The sequence below is a fragment of the Carassius carassius genome, chromosome 4 (genome assembly GCF_963082965.1).
Source record: "Carassius carassius chromosome 4, fCarCar2.1, whole genome shotgun sequence".
NCBI classification, from domain to species: domain Eukaryota; kingdom Metazoa; phylum Chordata; class Actinopteri; order Cypriniformes; family Cyprinidae; genus Carassius; species Carassius carassius.
In genome coordinates this window covers 25,497,054-25,513,177 of record NC_081758.1, presented here as the reverse complement: position 1 = coordinate 25,513,177, position 16,124 = coordinate 25,497,054, and the positions used below count along the sequence as shown (strand labels likewise).

The following is a 16,124-nucleotide window of genomic DNA, read 5'->3' as shown; positions in this document are numbered from 1 at the left end:
GGTTACAGCAGCATGCTAAGGGTTTTAGCTGGGCTGCTTTGAAATAATCTGATAGACAGGGCAGTGATCTACCCCCTTTCTCTTTCGGTAGCTGCAGTGTTTTAAATTGAATTCTTGGCCTCCTACCCCCCCCCCCCATACGAATCTTGAAGTCCATTTATCCCACTCATTAAATTGTTTTAAAGGAACTTCAACTGGTAAGGATTGGAAGAGGTATAAGAGTCGGGGGAGCATGTTCATTTTTACTGAATCTATTCTGTTATGCATCTCTAGGGGCAGTTGGGACCACCTATCTATATCTGATCTAATGTTCTTACTTATAGGACCATAATTGCTATCAAACAATTTAGAAATATCCTTTGTTATTATAATCCCCAGGTACTTAATACTTGGTGAATTCCAATTAAATTTAAATCTACTCAGTATGTCATTCTGAGGGGTGTAGTTATAAATTAAGATTTGTGTTTTTTGAACATTTAATTTATATCCCGAGTAAGTACCGAACTTTTTTAAGACAGACATCAACCTAGGAATACTAACCTCTGGTGCAGTAACAAACAACAAAACATCGTCTGCGTACAGACAAATCTTTTGTTCGAAACCTCCAACCGTAATACCTTTTATCTCCTGTTCGTCTCTAACTGATTGTGCTATGGGCTCAATGAATAAAGCGAAAAGGGCGGGGCTGAGAGGGCATCCCTGGCGGCAGCCTCTTTCCAGGTTAATACTCTGAGTGAGATGCCCGTTGATCCTTATTCTAGCCTTTGGTGATAAATACAACATTTTGATGCATCTAATAAACTCATCTTTAAAACCGAATCTACTCAATGCCAAATACAGGTACTCCCAGCGAACCGAATCAAATGCCTTCTCGGCGTCTAAACTAACTACTACTGCTCTGATGTTTTCATTAGTGACATGATCAAGTACATGCAGCACCCGCCTGATATTATCTTGTGTCTGTCTGTCACGTACGAATCCTGTCTAGTCTGAATTCACTAATTCTGGTATTATATCTTCCAGTCTTTTAGCTAATATCGACGCATATAATTTATAATCCACATTTAATACAGAAATTGGCCGAAATGCACTACACTCCTTTTTGTCTTTACCCTCTTTAGGGATAGCTGAAATTATTGCCTCACTCCATGTTTTTGGTGGTTCACCCCCTTTTAGTGTATAGTTAAAACAATCAAAAAGTATAGGGACTAATTGATCTTTTAAAGCCTTATACCACTCGGATGGAAAGCCATCTGTTCCCGGCGCTTTATTAACTTTTAATCTAGAAATTGCTTTCCCTATTTCTTCCTTTGTGATCTCTGCCATTAGGGCTTTATTTTGTACTTCACCTATAGAAGGTAAGTCAAGTGATTCTAAAAATAAATGCATTTCCTGTGAGCTAGTTGTATTTGGTTCCTTGTATAGATTTTTATAGTAATTTTCAAAAATATTGTGAATATCTTCTTGCTTATGACAATTTTTTTTGGTTTTGGGATCCCTAATTTCATATATAGTATTATCAGCCTGTTGCTTCCTTAACCTCCATGCCAACAGCTTCAAAGCCTTAGGGCCATTTTCATAATATCTCTGTTTAATGAATTTAGCCTTTTTCTCTAATTCTTCCTCATATAATTTATTTATTTCCTTTTTAACATTGTTTATTTGATTAAATATATATGTTTTTTCTTCTCAACATGTTCTCTCTCTAAGAGGCTCAGATTTTCTTGTAGTTCAAGCAGCCTTCTACTTCTTTCCTTTTTTCTATACGATGTGAGAGCTATGAGTTTTCCTCTGATCACTGATTTTAAGGCGTCCCACAGGACACTAGGTGATACTTCCCCGTTATCGTTGTTATCCATATAATCCACCAGTTCTTTTTGGACGTATTCCTTACATGTACTGTCATTCAAAATGCTTGTATTATGTCACCACAACATATCATTCTTTTTATTATCTAAATGCAGGGTCAAGTAGACAGCGGAGTGGTCAGAGATATCTCTGACTCCTATCTTGCAATCTATAATTCTGTGTCTGTCTGATTGACAAATAAAAAAATAATCAATTCTTGAATAAACATCTTGACTTGCAGAGTAGAATGTGAATTGTTTGTCTGTTGGGTGGAGATCCCTCCACACATCAATCAGTCCCATCTCCATCAAAAGTTTTTTCGTTATACTAGCTCTAGAAGTTAACCTCTTTAGTGCATTAGAAGAATCGAGTTTAGGCTGTATTTGGGTGTTCCAGTCTCCTCCACATATTAAAACCCCAGAGGATTCAGAAGCAATTAACTGAAAAATTTCTTTAATACAGGAATTGTCCTGCTCAGGGGCTATGTATACATTAACTAGTGTAACTTCTTTCTGATCTAGAAATCCCTTAACTAAAACATACCGGCCCTCTTTATCAGTAAATTCAGAAACCACTTGAAATTTTACACTATTAGAGATTAGTATTGCTACCCCTCTTCTTTTCCCTTTCTTATAGGATGAGTAAAATACATTCTTAAACCCTAGTTTTTTTTAATTTTTCGTGCTCTGCACTGTTGAAATGAGTCTCCTGCCAAAATATGATATGTAACTTTTCCTTTTTCATCTTTGCAATAGCCTTGCTTCTCTTAATTGGGTTGTGTAAACCATTTACGTTTAGGGTTATCACCCTATATTCCTGACACTGCATTTAAACCACAGCAAGACACTGTTTGTAAACCACATTATTGGTGACCAAACCTGAACTATACTAGAACTATATAACAAAATGAGAACATCACAAAAACAAAAAATAAACCAGCAAATAAAAAAACATAGGTAGACCTCCATTGTGAAGTATTAACACTTCGTGATGTGGGGGGAATAGTCCAGCAGCTAACCACCAGAGCCCCCCTTCAGTGCGACCTATAGTACACTCAAGGATGTACTGTGCACTTAGAAAAGTCAAAAACATAAGTACCCGTACTTGTCGGTCAACTATTCTCATTAAAGGCTAAGGGTGATTCTGAACAGTTAAATTGGATATTTAAACTCCAACAGAGCTGAGGGATCAGCAATAGATTCAATAGGGAAAATATAATGAATAAAAAATAAAAGACTTGTGGGGATGTGACGAACAACTTAAAAGAGCATAGGAAACTTATCCTAGTCTTTACTCCCACATTGAGGGCATAAAACCTTGTCCCTTGGTGCTAATGTCATTAATGCATTAGTGTCCATAACCATACAACCGCTTGATGTTTTTTGCTCATATTATGCAGTCACTTAACGATCTGTTGTCACCCGAATCCAACGTTACCTTAATGGCTTTAACGATAGATCTATCTTGGCCGGTGAAAACTCCGTAGCTTCTCCTTGATCCAATCCTGGCGGGACTGCCGATTTGCCATGTTCGCGCTCGTTGATCGTTGCCAGGCGACCTTCTGTGCTTTTTCCACAGCCTCAGCGGTTTTCTCCCACTCAATCGGGAATCCCCTCTTCTTCAGATCCTCTGCTGCTTCCGATGCATTTCCATAAGTAACTGGCCCACTCTCAAAAAAGACTCGCAGTTTCGCTGGCGGCGGTGTTTGAAAACGTATTCCTTTTTCTCGGAGAACCCTCCTAATCTGTGTATACGCCTTCCTTTTTGCTAGCGTTTCTGCAGGATAGTCATGATCGAAGTAAATCCTCCTGTCGCTGTGGTATATCTCCTTTTTCTTCCACGCAGAATGTAGAACCATCTCTTTAATTTTAAACTGCTGGAAGTACACAATCACCGATCTGGCTTGCGCCTCTCTGGGCGGTTTGGGGCCGAGTGCTCTGTGGCATCGTTGGATACCAAGGTCAACGTCAGCAAGGGGTTCCAGCTCTTTTCTAATAAAGTTCTCTATGAACTGGAAGATGTTGTTTCCCTCGGTTCCCTCCGGGATCCCGTAAATGCGAACATTGTTATGCCTTGAGCATGCTTCCAAGTCCGTTAGCTTTAACTGCAAACTTTCCTGAGCTTTTAGTGACTGGCTCAGTGCCTCTCTAAAGTCCACGGACCACTCTTCAGCTTCGGCTATCCGAGCCTCGGCCTCACTCACTCTGTCAGTAGTCGTTTTTAGATCGGTTGCGACCTCGTTAAGCTTCTGGTGGATTTCCTCTCGAATGTCCGCTAGCTCCTTTTTCAAGTCGTCTCTGATTCTATCTCGAAAGTTACTCAGTTCAGTCTTCATCTCCGTTGACATCATCTTTATATCTGTGCGGATGGCGGCAAAATTAACTTCCATATCCACCGCTGTTGATTTGGCATTTTGTCCACGTGCGCCATCACTCTCTCCTTGTTCCTCGACCATGACACCCTCCGTCGTTATTTTTTCACCCTTCTCCTCCTTCCCAAACTGCTTTCCCTTGCCTTTCCTGTACTTTTCCCCTTCCATCACTGATTATTAAAAAATTAAGTCTTACAAATATTCAAATTGGGGAATAAACTCCGACCGAGCGGGAGTGCGGCCATACGCTTCGGATTACCACCGGAAGTCCTCGGCTGTTCTCCTATTTTGCATCAATGCTTCCTTAATAATGGAAAATCTGAAGTGATTTGCATGAGCATGCACTTTTGAAGTATACGTGTGTGTGTAGTATTCTTCAGAGACTGTGCTAGCGTCATTGGTCAATGAATTGATGGTATAGTGCTTCAGACAATCGTCACACCAAAGAAGTTTCCCATAGCATCATATGTAGTGTCTTATTTCCTATGCAGAGAACCACAGTTACATACAGTACAGACCAAAAGTTTGGAGAGTTTTCTTTATTTTCATGACTATGAAAATTGTAGATTCACACTGAAACTGTTCCTCTATCTTACCCTTAATTTAAGAAGTTTTAAACAAGCAGGACTCTTCCTAGAGCTGGCCTCCTGGCCAAACTGAGCAACTGATGGAGAAGGGCTTTGGATAGTGTGGTGACCAAGAACCTGACAGACACTCTAGCTGAGCTCCATGATCATATGTGAAGATAGGAGAAATCTACAGAAGGTAAAACATCACTCCAACACTCCGCCGATCCAATCTTTATGGCGAAGTGGCCAAACTCAATCCTCTCTTCAGTTAAGACGCATGAAAACACGCTTGGAATTTACAAAAAAGCACCTAAAGGACCCTCAAGGCTTTGAGAAACAAGATTATCTGGTCTGATGAACCTCAATTCTGAGCATCATGTTTGAAGGAAACCAGCTCTGCTCATCACCTGCACATTAGCATCCCAAAAGTAAAGTGTGCTGGTAGCAGCCTCATGCTGTGGGGCTGTTTTTCAGCGGCAGGGACTGAGGGACTCAGAGTAGAAGGAATGCTCAGTGCAGTAAAATATAGAGATAGCCTTGATGAAAACCCAGTCCAGAGCATTCAGAATCTCAGACTGGGTAGAAGGTTCATCTTCCAACAAGAGAGTCACCGCTAAGCACACAGTAAGCGCGGCTTATAGACAACTCTGTGAATGTCCTTGAGTGGCCCAGCCACAGCTTGAACCCAATCAAATATTTCTGGAGAAACCTGAAAATGTGCATCTGCCCCATCCAATCTGACAGAGGTGAAGAAATGAGAAGGATGGCAGATAATTGCCAAATGCTGATGAGCAAAGCATTGTTGCATCAAAAAAAAAAAAAAAAGAAAAAAAAAAAGACTTGAGACTGTAAAGGTGCTTCAGCTAAATATTTAGTGAATACTTATGCAATATACTTATTTCAGTTTTTATGTTTAACGAATTTAAAAGTTGTGACAATTATGTTTTTGCTTTGTCAGTATGGTGTACGGAGGGTAAAGTAATAAAGAAGTTTATCATAAGGCAGCAACATAAAATGTAAAAAAATGAAGGGGTATGAATACTTTCGCCAGGCACTATAATTGTTATTGATTGTCATAAATCATTATAGCTACCTTTATAGTTATCCTTCTTGGTGTGAACAGCATTCAGTCAGTGATTTTAAATGAATCACCTAAAATAATGATTCCAAACTCATGAAGACTTACATATTGTAATGTGGGGAGCATGATGATGTAGTTGAAGATCCAAATGAAGCTTTATTCAAAAGAGTGGTCAAAACAGGAAAGGGTCAGGACTGGCAGCAAACAATCAGAAACTGTCCAGGTTCAAAAATAAGGCAAGGCAAGGCAAGGCAAGGCAACAAGGAAAACACAGAATCTTAGCAACACTACAGGATACAATACTAAAAATGAGTGAGTGAAAAAACAAGCTTTAAATAGGGTGAGACTGATGGAGGTAACAAGACACAGGTGAGTGCAATAAGTGATCATGAGTCCAGGCAATTAGGATTCCAGGCAGGATTATGGGGAATGTAGTGCCCATTTTAATGGAGTGCAATATGGAGGAGCTCATGGGTACTCCAGCTGGTGATCGTAAGGTGTATGACCTACTACACAATATGCACTTAGGGCCTACACTATCTAGTGTATAATTTTTTTGTAAATGTTTTTTGTCAACCAAATTCTAAGTCTGATTGCCTTCCGCTAAGTAAGGAAAGCTGTGATAGTTGAGAAGGCCTAAATGAAGTGTTCAACATTCCACAATTAGTTATTTTTTTCTTTCCTCAGTTGATTAAGTGCATCATCAGGGTAGCTGAAGTCCTCTTTGTCTTTATAGAGTTTCAGGGTGAGCACAATACTCCCATTACAAACGGCATAGAATACTGCATAAGTATGCAAACTGGGATGCATCTTTGATTAATTCCTGAATAAATCAGTGTTTTGAAGGAATCAGTTGAGTGAATAATTCCATGACTCACTCATAAAGAGTCACTTCCACCAACTACTGGCATGACGATGTAGCCTGCAGAAACATTCACTAAAAATCTGTCTTGTACAAATGGTGTGATACAAACAATGAAGAAATTAGAGGACCGAAAATAACTTGTATAAAGGTGTCTAAACAGTATTCAATTCAGATTAATGAGTGCTATCAGGATTAAGTTGGCCTGATGTAGATCAAACTGTGAAGCACACAGAGGTCTTTTTTTTTTAAAGAGTTCATGGAGGGGTCTACAACCTTGACACATACATAAACATATAAAAGACACACAAGATGTGTGTAAGAAAGCTGGATGGCTAGCACATGTGGCTAAGTTTTATTTCACTTTGCAAGGAGCACTGGAAGTGCACCAGATGTGTTCAGAAGCATGACTGTGTAAATATCTGAATGTTGAATTGCTTTATTGCTAAATCTATCCGTACCTTTTCGAAACTAGAAATCAACAATCAAGTTCATGAAAAATGCTCAAATACATCGAAACAAAATTGAATAACTGACCAAAATTATGAGGTACAAACGTTTACAAATCAGAACTTGATCTGTGTCTGTAACACTCTGTTATCAGAATAGTTACCTGCTCTGGATAATAAAATGAAAGTTTAAATCCTCTTCATTTCAGTTTAAATTAAAGATTTCAGATCCTCTTCAGTCAGTTTAAATAAAATAACCCCTCTCTGAGCCCCTTGTCACTTTAATCAGACTGAATAAGATTTTCTTTTTTTTTATCTGCACTGTTTGTTCACTTCACTGGTTTGCAGTGAAGCATCGAAAATACATTTTGGTCCAAAAATTACAAAAACTATGACTATGGATTTTTAAACAGTCATTATTAGCTGGTGAAATTAGTGCAAATAGAAAAAAAAAGAAATGCGACAATCAATTCCAAACATCACAGACTAACATTTCTGTAAAATGACTCGGATGAAAAGTATGCCACAAGCTACACATTTTCTTCACTGTAATTGTGAAAAAAAAAAGAAGTATTATTGGTGGGAAATTGAGCTGAAATTTTGGTGAAGTGAATGAAACAACCACTTCTGAATAGATAGAAGCAAACAAAAAAGACAACAGACAAATTAGCATTCTGTAGTATTTTTTATATTTGAATAGATTTATATATTACACATTTATTACTGACACAGAGAATCATAAAGCAGAGAAACATGGCAGAAATAGTTTACATTATGTGGGTTAAAAAAATCTTTTTTGCAAGGTTTTACCATGCCATTGAATGTAGACATAGAAAGAAATAAAAGAAGAGACTTTAAATGTTCCAAAATGACTTTGAATATTGACGTGGCTGTAGAGGCAGCAAGAACCAGCTCGCTAACTACATAATTAGTTCATATTCACTTAAAGAAGCCTTTGACTATAGAAGCCAATATCGTATTGTATTTGAATGCTACATTGACCAGGATGTTCACCAGCTGATTTCTTCCTCTGTATTGATACCAACACCACATTTCATACTGAATACAAATCAATCAAAATCACAAGTATTAAAGTACATAAAGACAGTGACGATTCTGAATATAAAATCTTTATGCTGTACACAAAACTGTTAGGTTGCTATCGAGGAGACAAAAAAGTTCCTGGTAAAAAAAACAAACAAGACGTAATTCTAAAGAACGTCATTGCTTCCAGATTCATGAAGATTCTTCATTGGTGGCATTTAGTGTTTATTAGTGTTTTTCATTTTAAGGTAAAAATGGTGTTGGCGATCGCTGGGATTGGGGTAGCCCTTGGAGACATGGTCCTCTAAAGAGGACAAGGCACATAGCCCTTGTATGGGGGACAGGCCCCCTTAAAGCACTGTAAATGCTCACCACTGGGTTCCAGCGAAAAAAAGAAATTTGAGAAATAAAGACTAAACGAAGAAGACTCTTACATGGTGGTGGGACCCTGCAAGCATTTAATCTTTTCCGTAACTACCACTGGCCCATTGCATCATTGTGCTTTACAATTTGTATTTAGCAGACTTGCTTAAAGCAATACGATCATTTGAGCCATCATTTTAAGAATAGGGTTATTATTATTATTATAATTAACATAAAATACTCAAAAACTGACGTGACGGCACATTTGGTTAAAAACATACACGGTGTCCCTTAAAAATCAATTTATCTAAAAAATTGGTAGTCTGTACTGAAAAGTTTGGATGCTTGTAATTAATTTTAATATGCTAATATTCCAAATATCTTGTCCTGTTTATCATCAAGGATCCCTCCAAATAGTCAGGTCGGAGTTTGTAATTAGAATATTCTCACAGGGAAAATTTTCTGTGCTTAATTTGGTATAATTTCTGCACACATCTATAAGGCATTACAGAAAACACCTGGATTGTATCTATAACAGGAAAAGGGCATTCCTTTGCAGTCAACTGTTTAGGAAAAGCACTCTAAAGGGGTTTGGCAGTGTTTTCCCTTTAGTATCCCATCAGGAAGCATAAAGAGCTGAACTGGCACTTAAAAAAAAAAAAACCTTAAACATGCAAATTTTCCTGTAAAATTATTTAAAATATAAAAGAGGCACTGAGGTCAGTGTATAAATTTCCTTTTGCTGACAATGACAACGTTAAAGTGAAAATGGCACTACACTTTAAAAACAATCCATAAATGTAATTTTGAAAGCTTATACCTTCATTGCACATTCATAATGAAAAAGACCGCTCCTTTTGCTCTCTTCATCGTCAGTGTGACTGACTTTTGGGTGAATTCAAACGGAGAAATGAATGCTCAACAAATATCCATAAAGATTGTTAGTGCAGGTTTTTTGTCCTTTTTTGTTGTTGCTTAGATATGCTATACGTCTATACACCTCTAATACATAATGCAAATGGTTAACTATACATTTCAAATTAACAAAGACTAACGTTCTGACTTTATAAAAGTCGGAATATCAGAGATTAATGATTTCATTCACCTGACATTTTCCTGACATTCCTTCTTTTCTCTTTTTCTTTTTTCTTTGTACACAGTGTTTGATACTTAGTGCTACGTTTCTGTAGTATAAAAATCTCAAGTCTCCAGAAGGTGATTCACTGGATCGTTCAGGATGTAGAGAGGAAACAGATGCATGAGAGGCCTTCACAGAGACAGCTCTCTTTTTTCTTCCACCCCGCCTAATGATTCTCCATAATTATCATTGAGAACCAGTAACAGAATTAATGAATGAACAGAAATTAACCTCCAGGTTCCCTGCGTTTGAGAGCGGACAGGCCTCTACTCAGATCTCAGCAGTCAGCCATATAGCGGCCTGTGAATATTCACAAACACACATTTCCTGTCAACTCATTACAAAAACAAAACTACATGCTCATGCATATGTTGAGAATGGATTGAAATATAAGCTGTAACAATAACATTATGATCTTAAATCATTAAATCCTCTATTGAAAGTGTAACTGGTGAAGTCTAAAATCATTCTTACCAGTGGCAAATCTCTTCTTATTGAGGGAGAGTCGGTAACCGGAGCCAACCAGTTCCACATCTACACCAGACAGACTGCTGCCCTCGCTGAAGAACTGAACTGCCAGGGTGGCAGGGATGGATGGACCATCAGACAGCTCAAACTTTGCTCTCAAAGAACCAGAGCCTGACACACCCACACACACACACACACACACGCACACACACATAGACAACACTGATATACTCTGTGCCAGAAAAATACATTTGGCATTTTACATTTCTATTTCATTTTGTCTTTAAAAATCTAATGTAGATTCACCTTTTTACTTTTGGAAATGAGAAACAATACTGTGGTGCCCCTGCTCACAAGCTAAAGGGTTGCTATGAAGTCCAAAATAGTTTTTAACGGTCCCAGAAGTACAGAAGAGGTGTTTTTAAAAGGTACAGTATGCTTATATTGCACATGGAACAAATAACTTTTATTATAAACAATCTTGGAAAATTCAATTTAATGATATGACCCGTTGAAATCGGTTAATGTACACACCAAAATGCTATGCTGCAGTTAATCAGAAACTCTTGTTTTGACTGGATTTGTTCTTACCTTCATTTTCAGACTTGTCAGAGATGTCACTCAGTTTCCATAATGTCTTGCTCTGTTCCGCATTCCTAATTAAGACAATAACAATCATACAGTTAATGTTACTGTAGGATTATGTATACACTGCTGTTCTTTTTTTGAAAGAAATTTATAGTTTTATTAAGCAAGGATGCATTAAATTGATCAATAGTTACACTAAAGACTAACACTTTCTATTCATCAAAGTATCCTAAAAAAAAAAAAAGATCATGGTTTCCACAAAATATTAAGCAGCACAACTGTTTTCAACATTGATAATAATAAGAAATGTTTCTTGAGCACCAATCAGCATTTCAGAATGATTTCTGTAGGATCATGTGACACTGAAGACTGGAGTAATTGCTGATGAAAATTCAGTTTTGCATCCACTCTTCTTGTGTTGATCATAGGAATAAATTACATTTTAAAATATTAACATATAGAAAACAATTATTTTAAATGTGATCATATTTTACATTTATCAACCCCAAACTTTTGAACAGTAGTTTGTATTTTGTATATAACTTCCTATTACAATAATCAGGTCAATACAGCAATGTTTTTGTTGCTACACAAGATATATATTGTGTGTTTGTATGTTTGTGTGCCTATTCCCTCCAACTCACCAAATGGCATTGGGGATCGACTGCATGTTTGTGACGTCTCCACTGACGGGCACTAACACCTGTACATTGGTGAGCGCTGCGGGGGGCTGCATGGCCTCTGGGTTGTATCGATAGTCCACTCGCAGGTCTGTAGTACTAGCAGTGCATTTCCAGTACACCACGAGGTTCAGAGGTGTTGACTGAATCCCATTTGAACATACCTGAGAAAGAGGGCCAAAAGATCTTTGCTCACAACCTAAAGACCATGGCTTAGTTATGATTTACACAACAATAATAAAATATCAATAGTAAACATGCAAGTATACTGTAGCAGCTAGTACTAACATGCTTCACCTACATGTTTCCTGAAGAATTCAAGAGTACTTTCTCAAAGATAACTGAATGAAAAGCTATGAACCTGGTACTTTAAGATGTCCACGTTGTAATAGGATGCAGCCGGGTTCTGCTCAGAGCTCTTCCTGAGGTACGCAGTCAGTGCAGGCATGTTCAGCCAAAAGTCTTTAGTGTTTGTGTTGCTCTGGGAGGAGTCACTGGAGTCACACACACACACATAGAGAAAACGCTATTAGAAGCTCAATAATTCATTGCTGCGTGTCATTGTAGCAGCATGGAACAACTAAGCCTACTGCAGCAGCTCGACTATTAAATCACAAAATCTATCCTGATTTGATTAGTCATGCCTGGGAGCTGCTGGCACGAAATCACACAACAAGAAAAGGATGTGGGTGAGAGAGAGAGCAGGGTGAGTTTAGCCCGAGCACTTGATGCTTATATGTGATGAATCAAGATTAAAATAAGATACTTTCTCATATACGTACAGTAGTTGTTACTGTCACTTTTGATCAATTTAAAGCCTCCTTGCTGAATAAAAATATTACTTTCTTAAACTAACAAACAAATAAATAAATGATACTGAGCCCAAACGTTTGAACATTAAGTGTAACACAAGCAGAAACACCTAAGTGTAAGGCACACACTCACCTGTGCAGTAGTTGCTGGTTGGGCATGATTTGCTCTAATCTGCTGGTGTTTGAGAGTTTGAAGCTGAGTACAGCAGGAGATGGACTAGAGGTGAAAATCTTGATGATGCCACTTGGGAAGGACAGGGTCATATCTCCTGTGATCTTCACAATGCACCTAAAATCACATTTGAGTTCACACTCAGAGCGGAGCATAACGTATCTAGAACAAGCATTCACTAATGAATTATAAAAAACAATCCATTCCTTTCTAAGATTTCATTCATTTATATTATTTTTCTAGACACGGTGATCACAGTTGTACAGTTCTCTGATATGTCAAGCGTGTCGTAAGTAATCTGTACTGTAGATGATGAGAAACTCACTTGCTGGGATCTGCTCCTTTGAAATAGGCATTAACCGATTCTGTGAATGCCACCGCAATGGGCAATGCATCCTGGGAAGCCAGTGTCACTGGACTGGGCCCACGAGATGTCCCTATAAGAGAAAGGAAGAGAAGAGAGATAGAAAGGAAGAGAAGAGAGATAGAAAGGATGAGAAGAGAGATATAAAGAAAAAAAACCTTAAAATAGTAGGTAAAATCTAAAATAGCAGGAGGAATGTTATTCAATTCAGACAATTCAAACATTTGTAATGACAAACACTGAAAAATCAACAGGAAAAAAGAAAAGGCATCTTTGAGCAATTTTGATCCGCACTATTTCTGCCATGCTTCCTCATCAGCCACAACACAACACTGAAGATTAAATGGTGAGTGACAGAATGAGAACAGGGTGTGGTTTACCAGACGGGGCAATGCAGCTGGTTGATCAAGGACAGATGATCATTCATGAGTCTGTTAGTAAAGTTAGAACTAAATGTTCCTCTGGGTTCTTTCCACTGTACCTGCCGGAGTCTCACATCTCTTCTCAAAAGTGGGCAGTTTCCCCACGAACAGATCGTCCTCTTTATTCAAAACGAAAGGAAGGAAACCACAAAAGGAAAGAAAGAAATAGGGCGAGAGCACAGCCGACAGTGAAGGGTGAGAATGGAGTGACCTGGTGAGTGATGTATGGACCATATAATGAAATACAATGTGTATAATATTATTTTTTTTGCATGTTAGTATTCCTAAGAATATAAAATATATATATATATTTTGAAAAACATTTTCAACTAATAACCCAATATATATGAATTATGACTTTTTTGTTATAATAATGATTAAGTAATACATGTAATAAATGAAAACGGTGTGGAAGAATCACATTTGCTTTATTTGGCATGTGTGATATGAATGTGAATGATGTGAAAAAACATTGTGTGTGTGCATCCTCTCTTCTTGTGTTGATCATGTGTATACGTGAGTGTGTGAGACTGAAAACTCACCGACAGTAGGTGTGTTGCTGGTGCTCAAGGAGGTGTTTGAGCTGAGAGACGAGGAGCTCTCTGCACGAGCCAGAGGAACGGCAGGAGGAGGGCTGGAGTTGGACATCTTAGGAGGGCTGAACGGTCGACCCTGCAGAAAACAAATAACCCATTAAAAATTCACTGCATTCAATCTTCATTCAGATCAATCCCTGTTAACTAGCCTGGGTAAGGGGGAAACAGGAAATATCTTCTTTACTCACAGCCTCATTGATGCCCGTCAGCTTGCCTGCAGGTAGTTTGGGCCGTGATAATGGTCTTGGAGGCGGGACAATGGTTGCTGTGCCCAGGGGAGTGGTTGGCCTGTTTGGAGGTGGTACTGTGCATACAAAAAAATGACCACAAATGTTAGAACCACAAAAAAGGGAAAAATACAGAGGTAGCACTCATTAAAAATGTTGCTATACTGGGTTTGACACAGTCTTGCAGAAACAAGCGAAGAGTCAAATCTAAAGATTACACCTAATGCACATGCAAGGGTCAGCATCACAACACAGAAAATAAGAATAAAAAATAAGATCAGGCAAATAACCTAAAAGAAAAATCTGCACCTTTTAAACCATCTTCGTCAAACTGTTTTGGAATTAGAAAATGCTGGATATAAAATTCATGAGCAAGTTTGCAGACACATTTCAAAAAATTACTTTTTCTGAGTTGCGTGGTGTAGGTAAAAACAATAAATAAACAATAAATAAATACAAAACATACATCAGATATTCCTACATAAAAGTAATATAAAACAAACCAAATTTGGCCCACACATTTTCTTACTGTATCCCTGTATCCAGCTAAACAAGTACTTTTGAAAAGTTACATTTGTATTATTCATATCAATAATTAATGCAGAAAATGATAAAACAAAATTGAAATAAATTTTAATTTGAGTAACTTTACCAAGTTAGTTTGTGTAGCTGAACCAAAAAAAAAAAAAAAAAAACGAAAACAATAATCAATGCACAAAATGCAAAAAATAATAAATACATTTTCACCAATCATAAAAAAAAAAGAAAAAAAATCAAATCCACCAAATCATTACGTTACATAGAATTAACAACAGTTACATAAAAAAAAAATCAGGTTTGTTAAAACCACAGAACACGTATATCACTGTCATGTAGCCATGGGACAGAGTCTGAACATGCTTAGAACTCTCATTCCTCAATATTACCATCCTGCATGGGTCGGGCTGGTGCTTCCTTCAGAGAGGGGGCGCTCTCCTCTCTCCCAATGCTGCCAAATGGGTCAGCAGGCTCTCTGGAGAAAACCTTGAGCTGTTGAGACACGGGCACTGAACGAGGCCTCGCCGGTTGATGGGACGGGCCACGACATGGCACAAAAGCATCATTAAAGGCAATCCATTGGCTCTGGGCCCAGGAAGAAAACATGTCTGGACCAGTTGCGGGAGCACTGAGAGGGGGCTTGTGGGTAGCACAGTACTTAGGAGTGGACTGTAGGGCTGGGGGCACGCTAATAGCTCGAGGTGGGCCAAGGTGGAGGACACCAACAGCATTATCAGGAAGCTCCCGAGGAGAGATGGAGGAAGCAGAGGGGAGAACAGGGAATGGCGAGGAGCTAGGCTTGGCAAGACCAGCAGGAAGAGGCAGTTTGGAGGAAAGGAAGAAAGAAGGAGCCTCGATAACCTCAAGACTGACTGTTGAAGGAGAGGTGGGCTCCGACTGTAAATCCACTTCTGTTACAGGGGTCATCAGAGAGAACAGAGAAATGTACAGCTGTAAAAATGTACCACATACTGACTATATGGAGAAAATGAAAAGATGTGAAAGAAGCACAGATGCCCTGGATGTGTGTCTATGCAGGCTCTGAATCTGAATGTGGAAAACAGCTCTACAATTCACTTAACTATACACAAAAAAAATCATATGAACACAAAATTGGGAAAACTGTGAAGTACATAAAATAAACAGACCTTTTTAAATGAGGCAGTATCAGTGAAAATTATCTCAATATACATGTAAAGACACAAATCAAAGTAAAACAAAATCAGTATAAAACTATATGTAAAAAAGAAAACAAAGAGAAAAAATACAAATTACTTTTTAAAATAAAATAAAAGTATGAATTTATAAAATTATAAAAATATACTATAAAACATATTGTTAAATAATGGTCATATTGTAGAATCCTACTAAAACATGTACTCTTAAAGATCCCTCTAAATCACAAGATCCCAAAGCAAACTTCCAGCTAAACTTCATGCACCTCTGTCACTCACAACTAACACAAATGCATCAAATAGAATAAATAACACAATGAGTAAATTCTGTCATTTTTTACTCACACTTATGACGTTC

At 38.0% G+C, this 16,124-nt stretch overlaps 1 protein-coding gene across 5 annotated transcripts in view; it reads right to left on the bottom strand.

The window, feature by feature from the left end:
• Positions 1 to 9,181: 9,181 nt before the first annotated feature.
• Positions 9,182 to 16,124, bottom strand: part of LOC132139607 (F-BAR domain only protein 2) — a 39,295-nt gene continuing 32,352 nt past the window's right edge. For 2 of the 5 annotated variants that reach the window (XM_059548083.1, XM_059548085.1), the window contains 11 exons: positions 14,981 to 15,502; positions 14,016 to 14,131; positions 13,774 to 13,903; positions 13,291 to 13,350; positions 12,771 to 12,882; positions 12,407 to 12,562; positions 11,823 to 11,955; positions 11,426 to 11,625; positions 10,785 to 10,849; positions 10,200 to 10,364; positions 9,182 to 10,025 (listed from right to left, as the gene is read on the bottom strand). In XM_059548083.1, coding sequence (XP_059404066.1) covers positions 10,003 to 10,025; positions 10,200 to 10,364; positions 10,785 to 10,849; positions 11,426 to 11,625; positions 11,823 to 11,955; positions 12,407 to 12,562; positions 12,771 to 12,882; positions 13,291 to 13,350; positions 13,774 to 13,903; positions 14,016 to 14,131; positions 14,981 to 15,502 — 1,682 coding nt within the window. In that variant the 3' untranslated portion in view covers positions 9,182 to 10,002. The remainder of the gene's footprint in view (positions 10,026 to 10,199; positions 10,365 to 10,784; positions 10,850 to 11,425; positions 11,626 to 11,822; positions 11,956 to 12,406; positions 12,563 to 12,770; positions 12,883 to 13,290; positions 13,351 to 13,773; positions 13,904 to 14,015; positions 14,132 to 14,980; positions 15,503 to 16,124) is intronic. The other 3 variants (XM_059548087.1, XM_059548088.1, XM_059548086.1) reach the window with 2 other exon arrangements.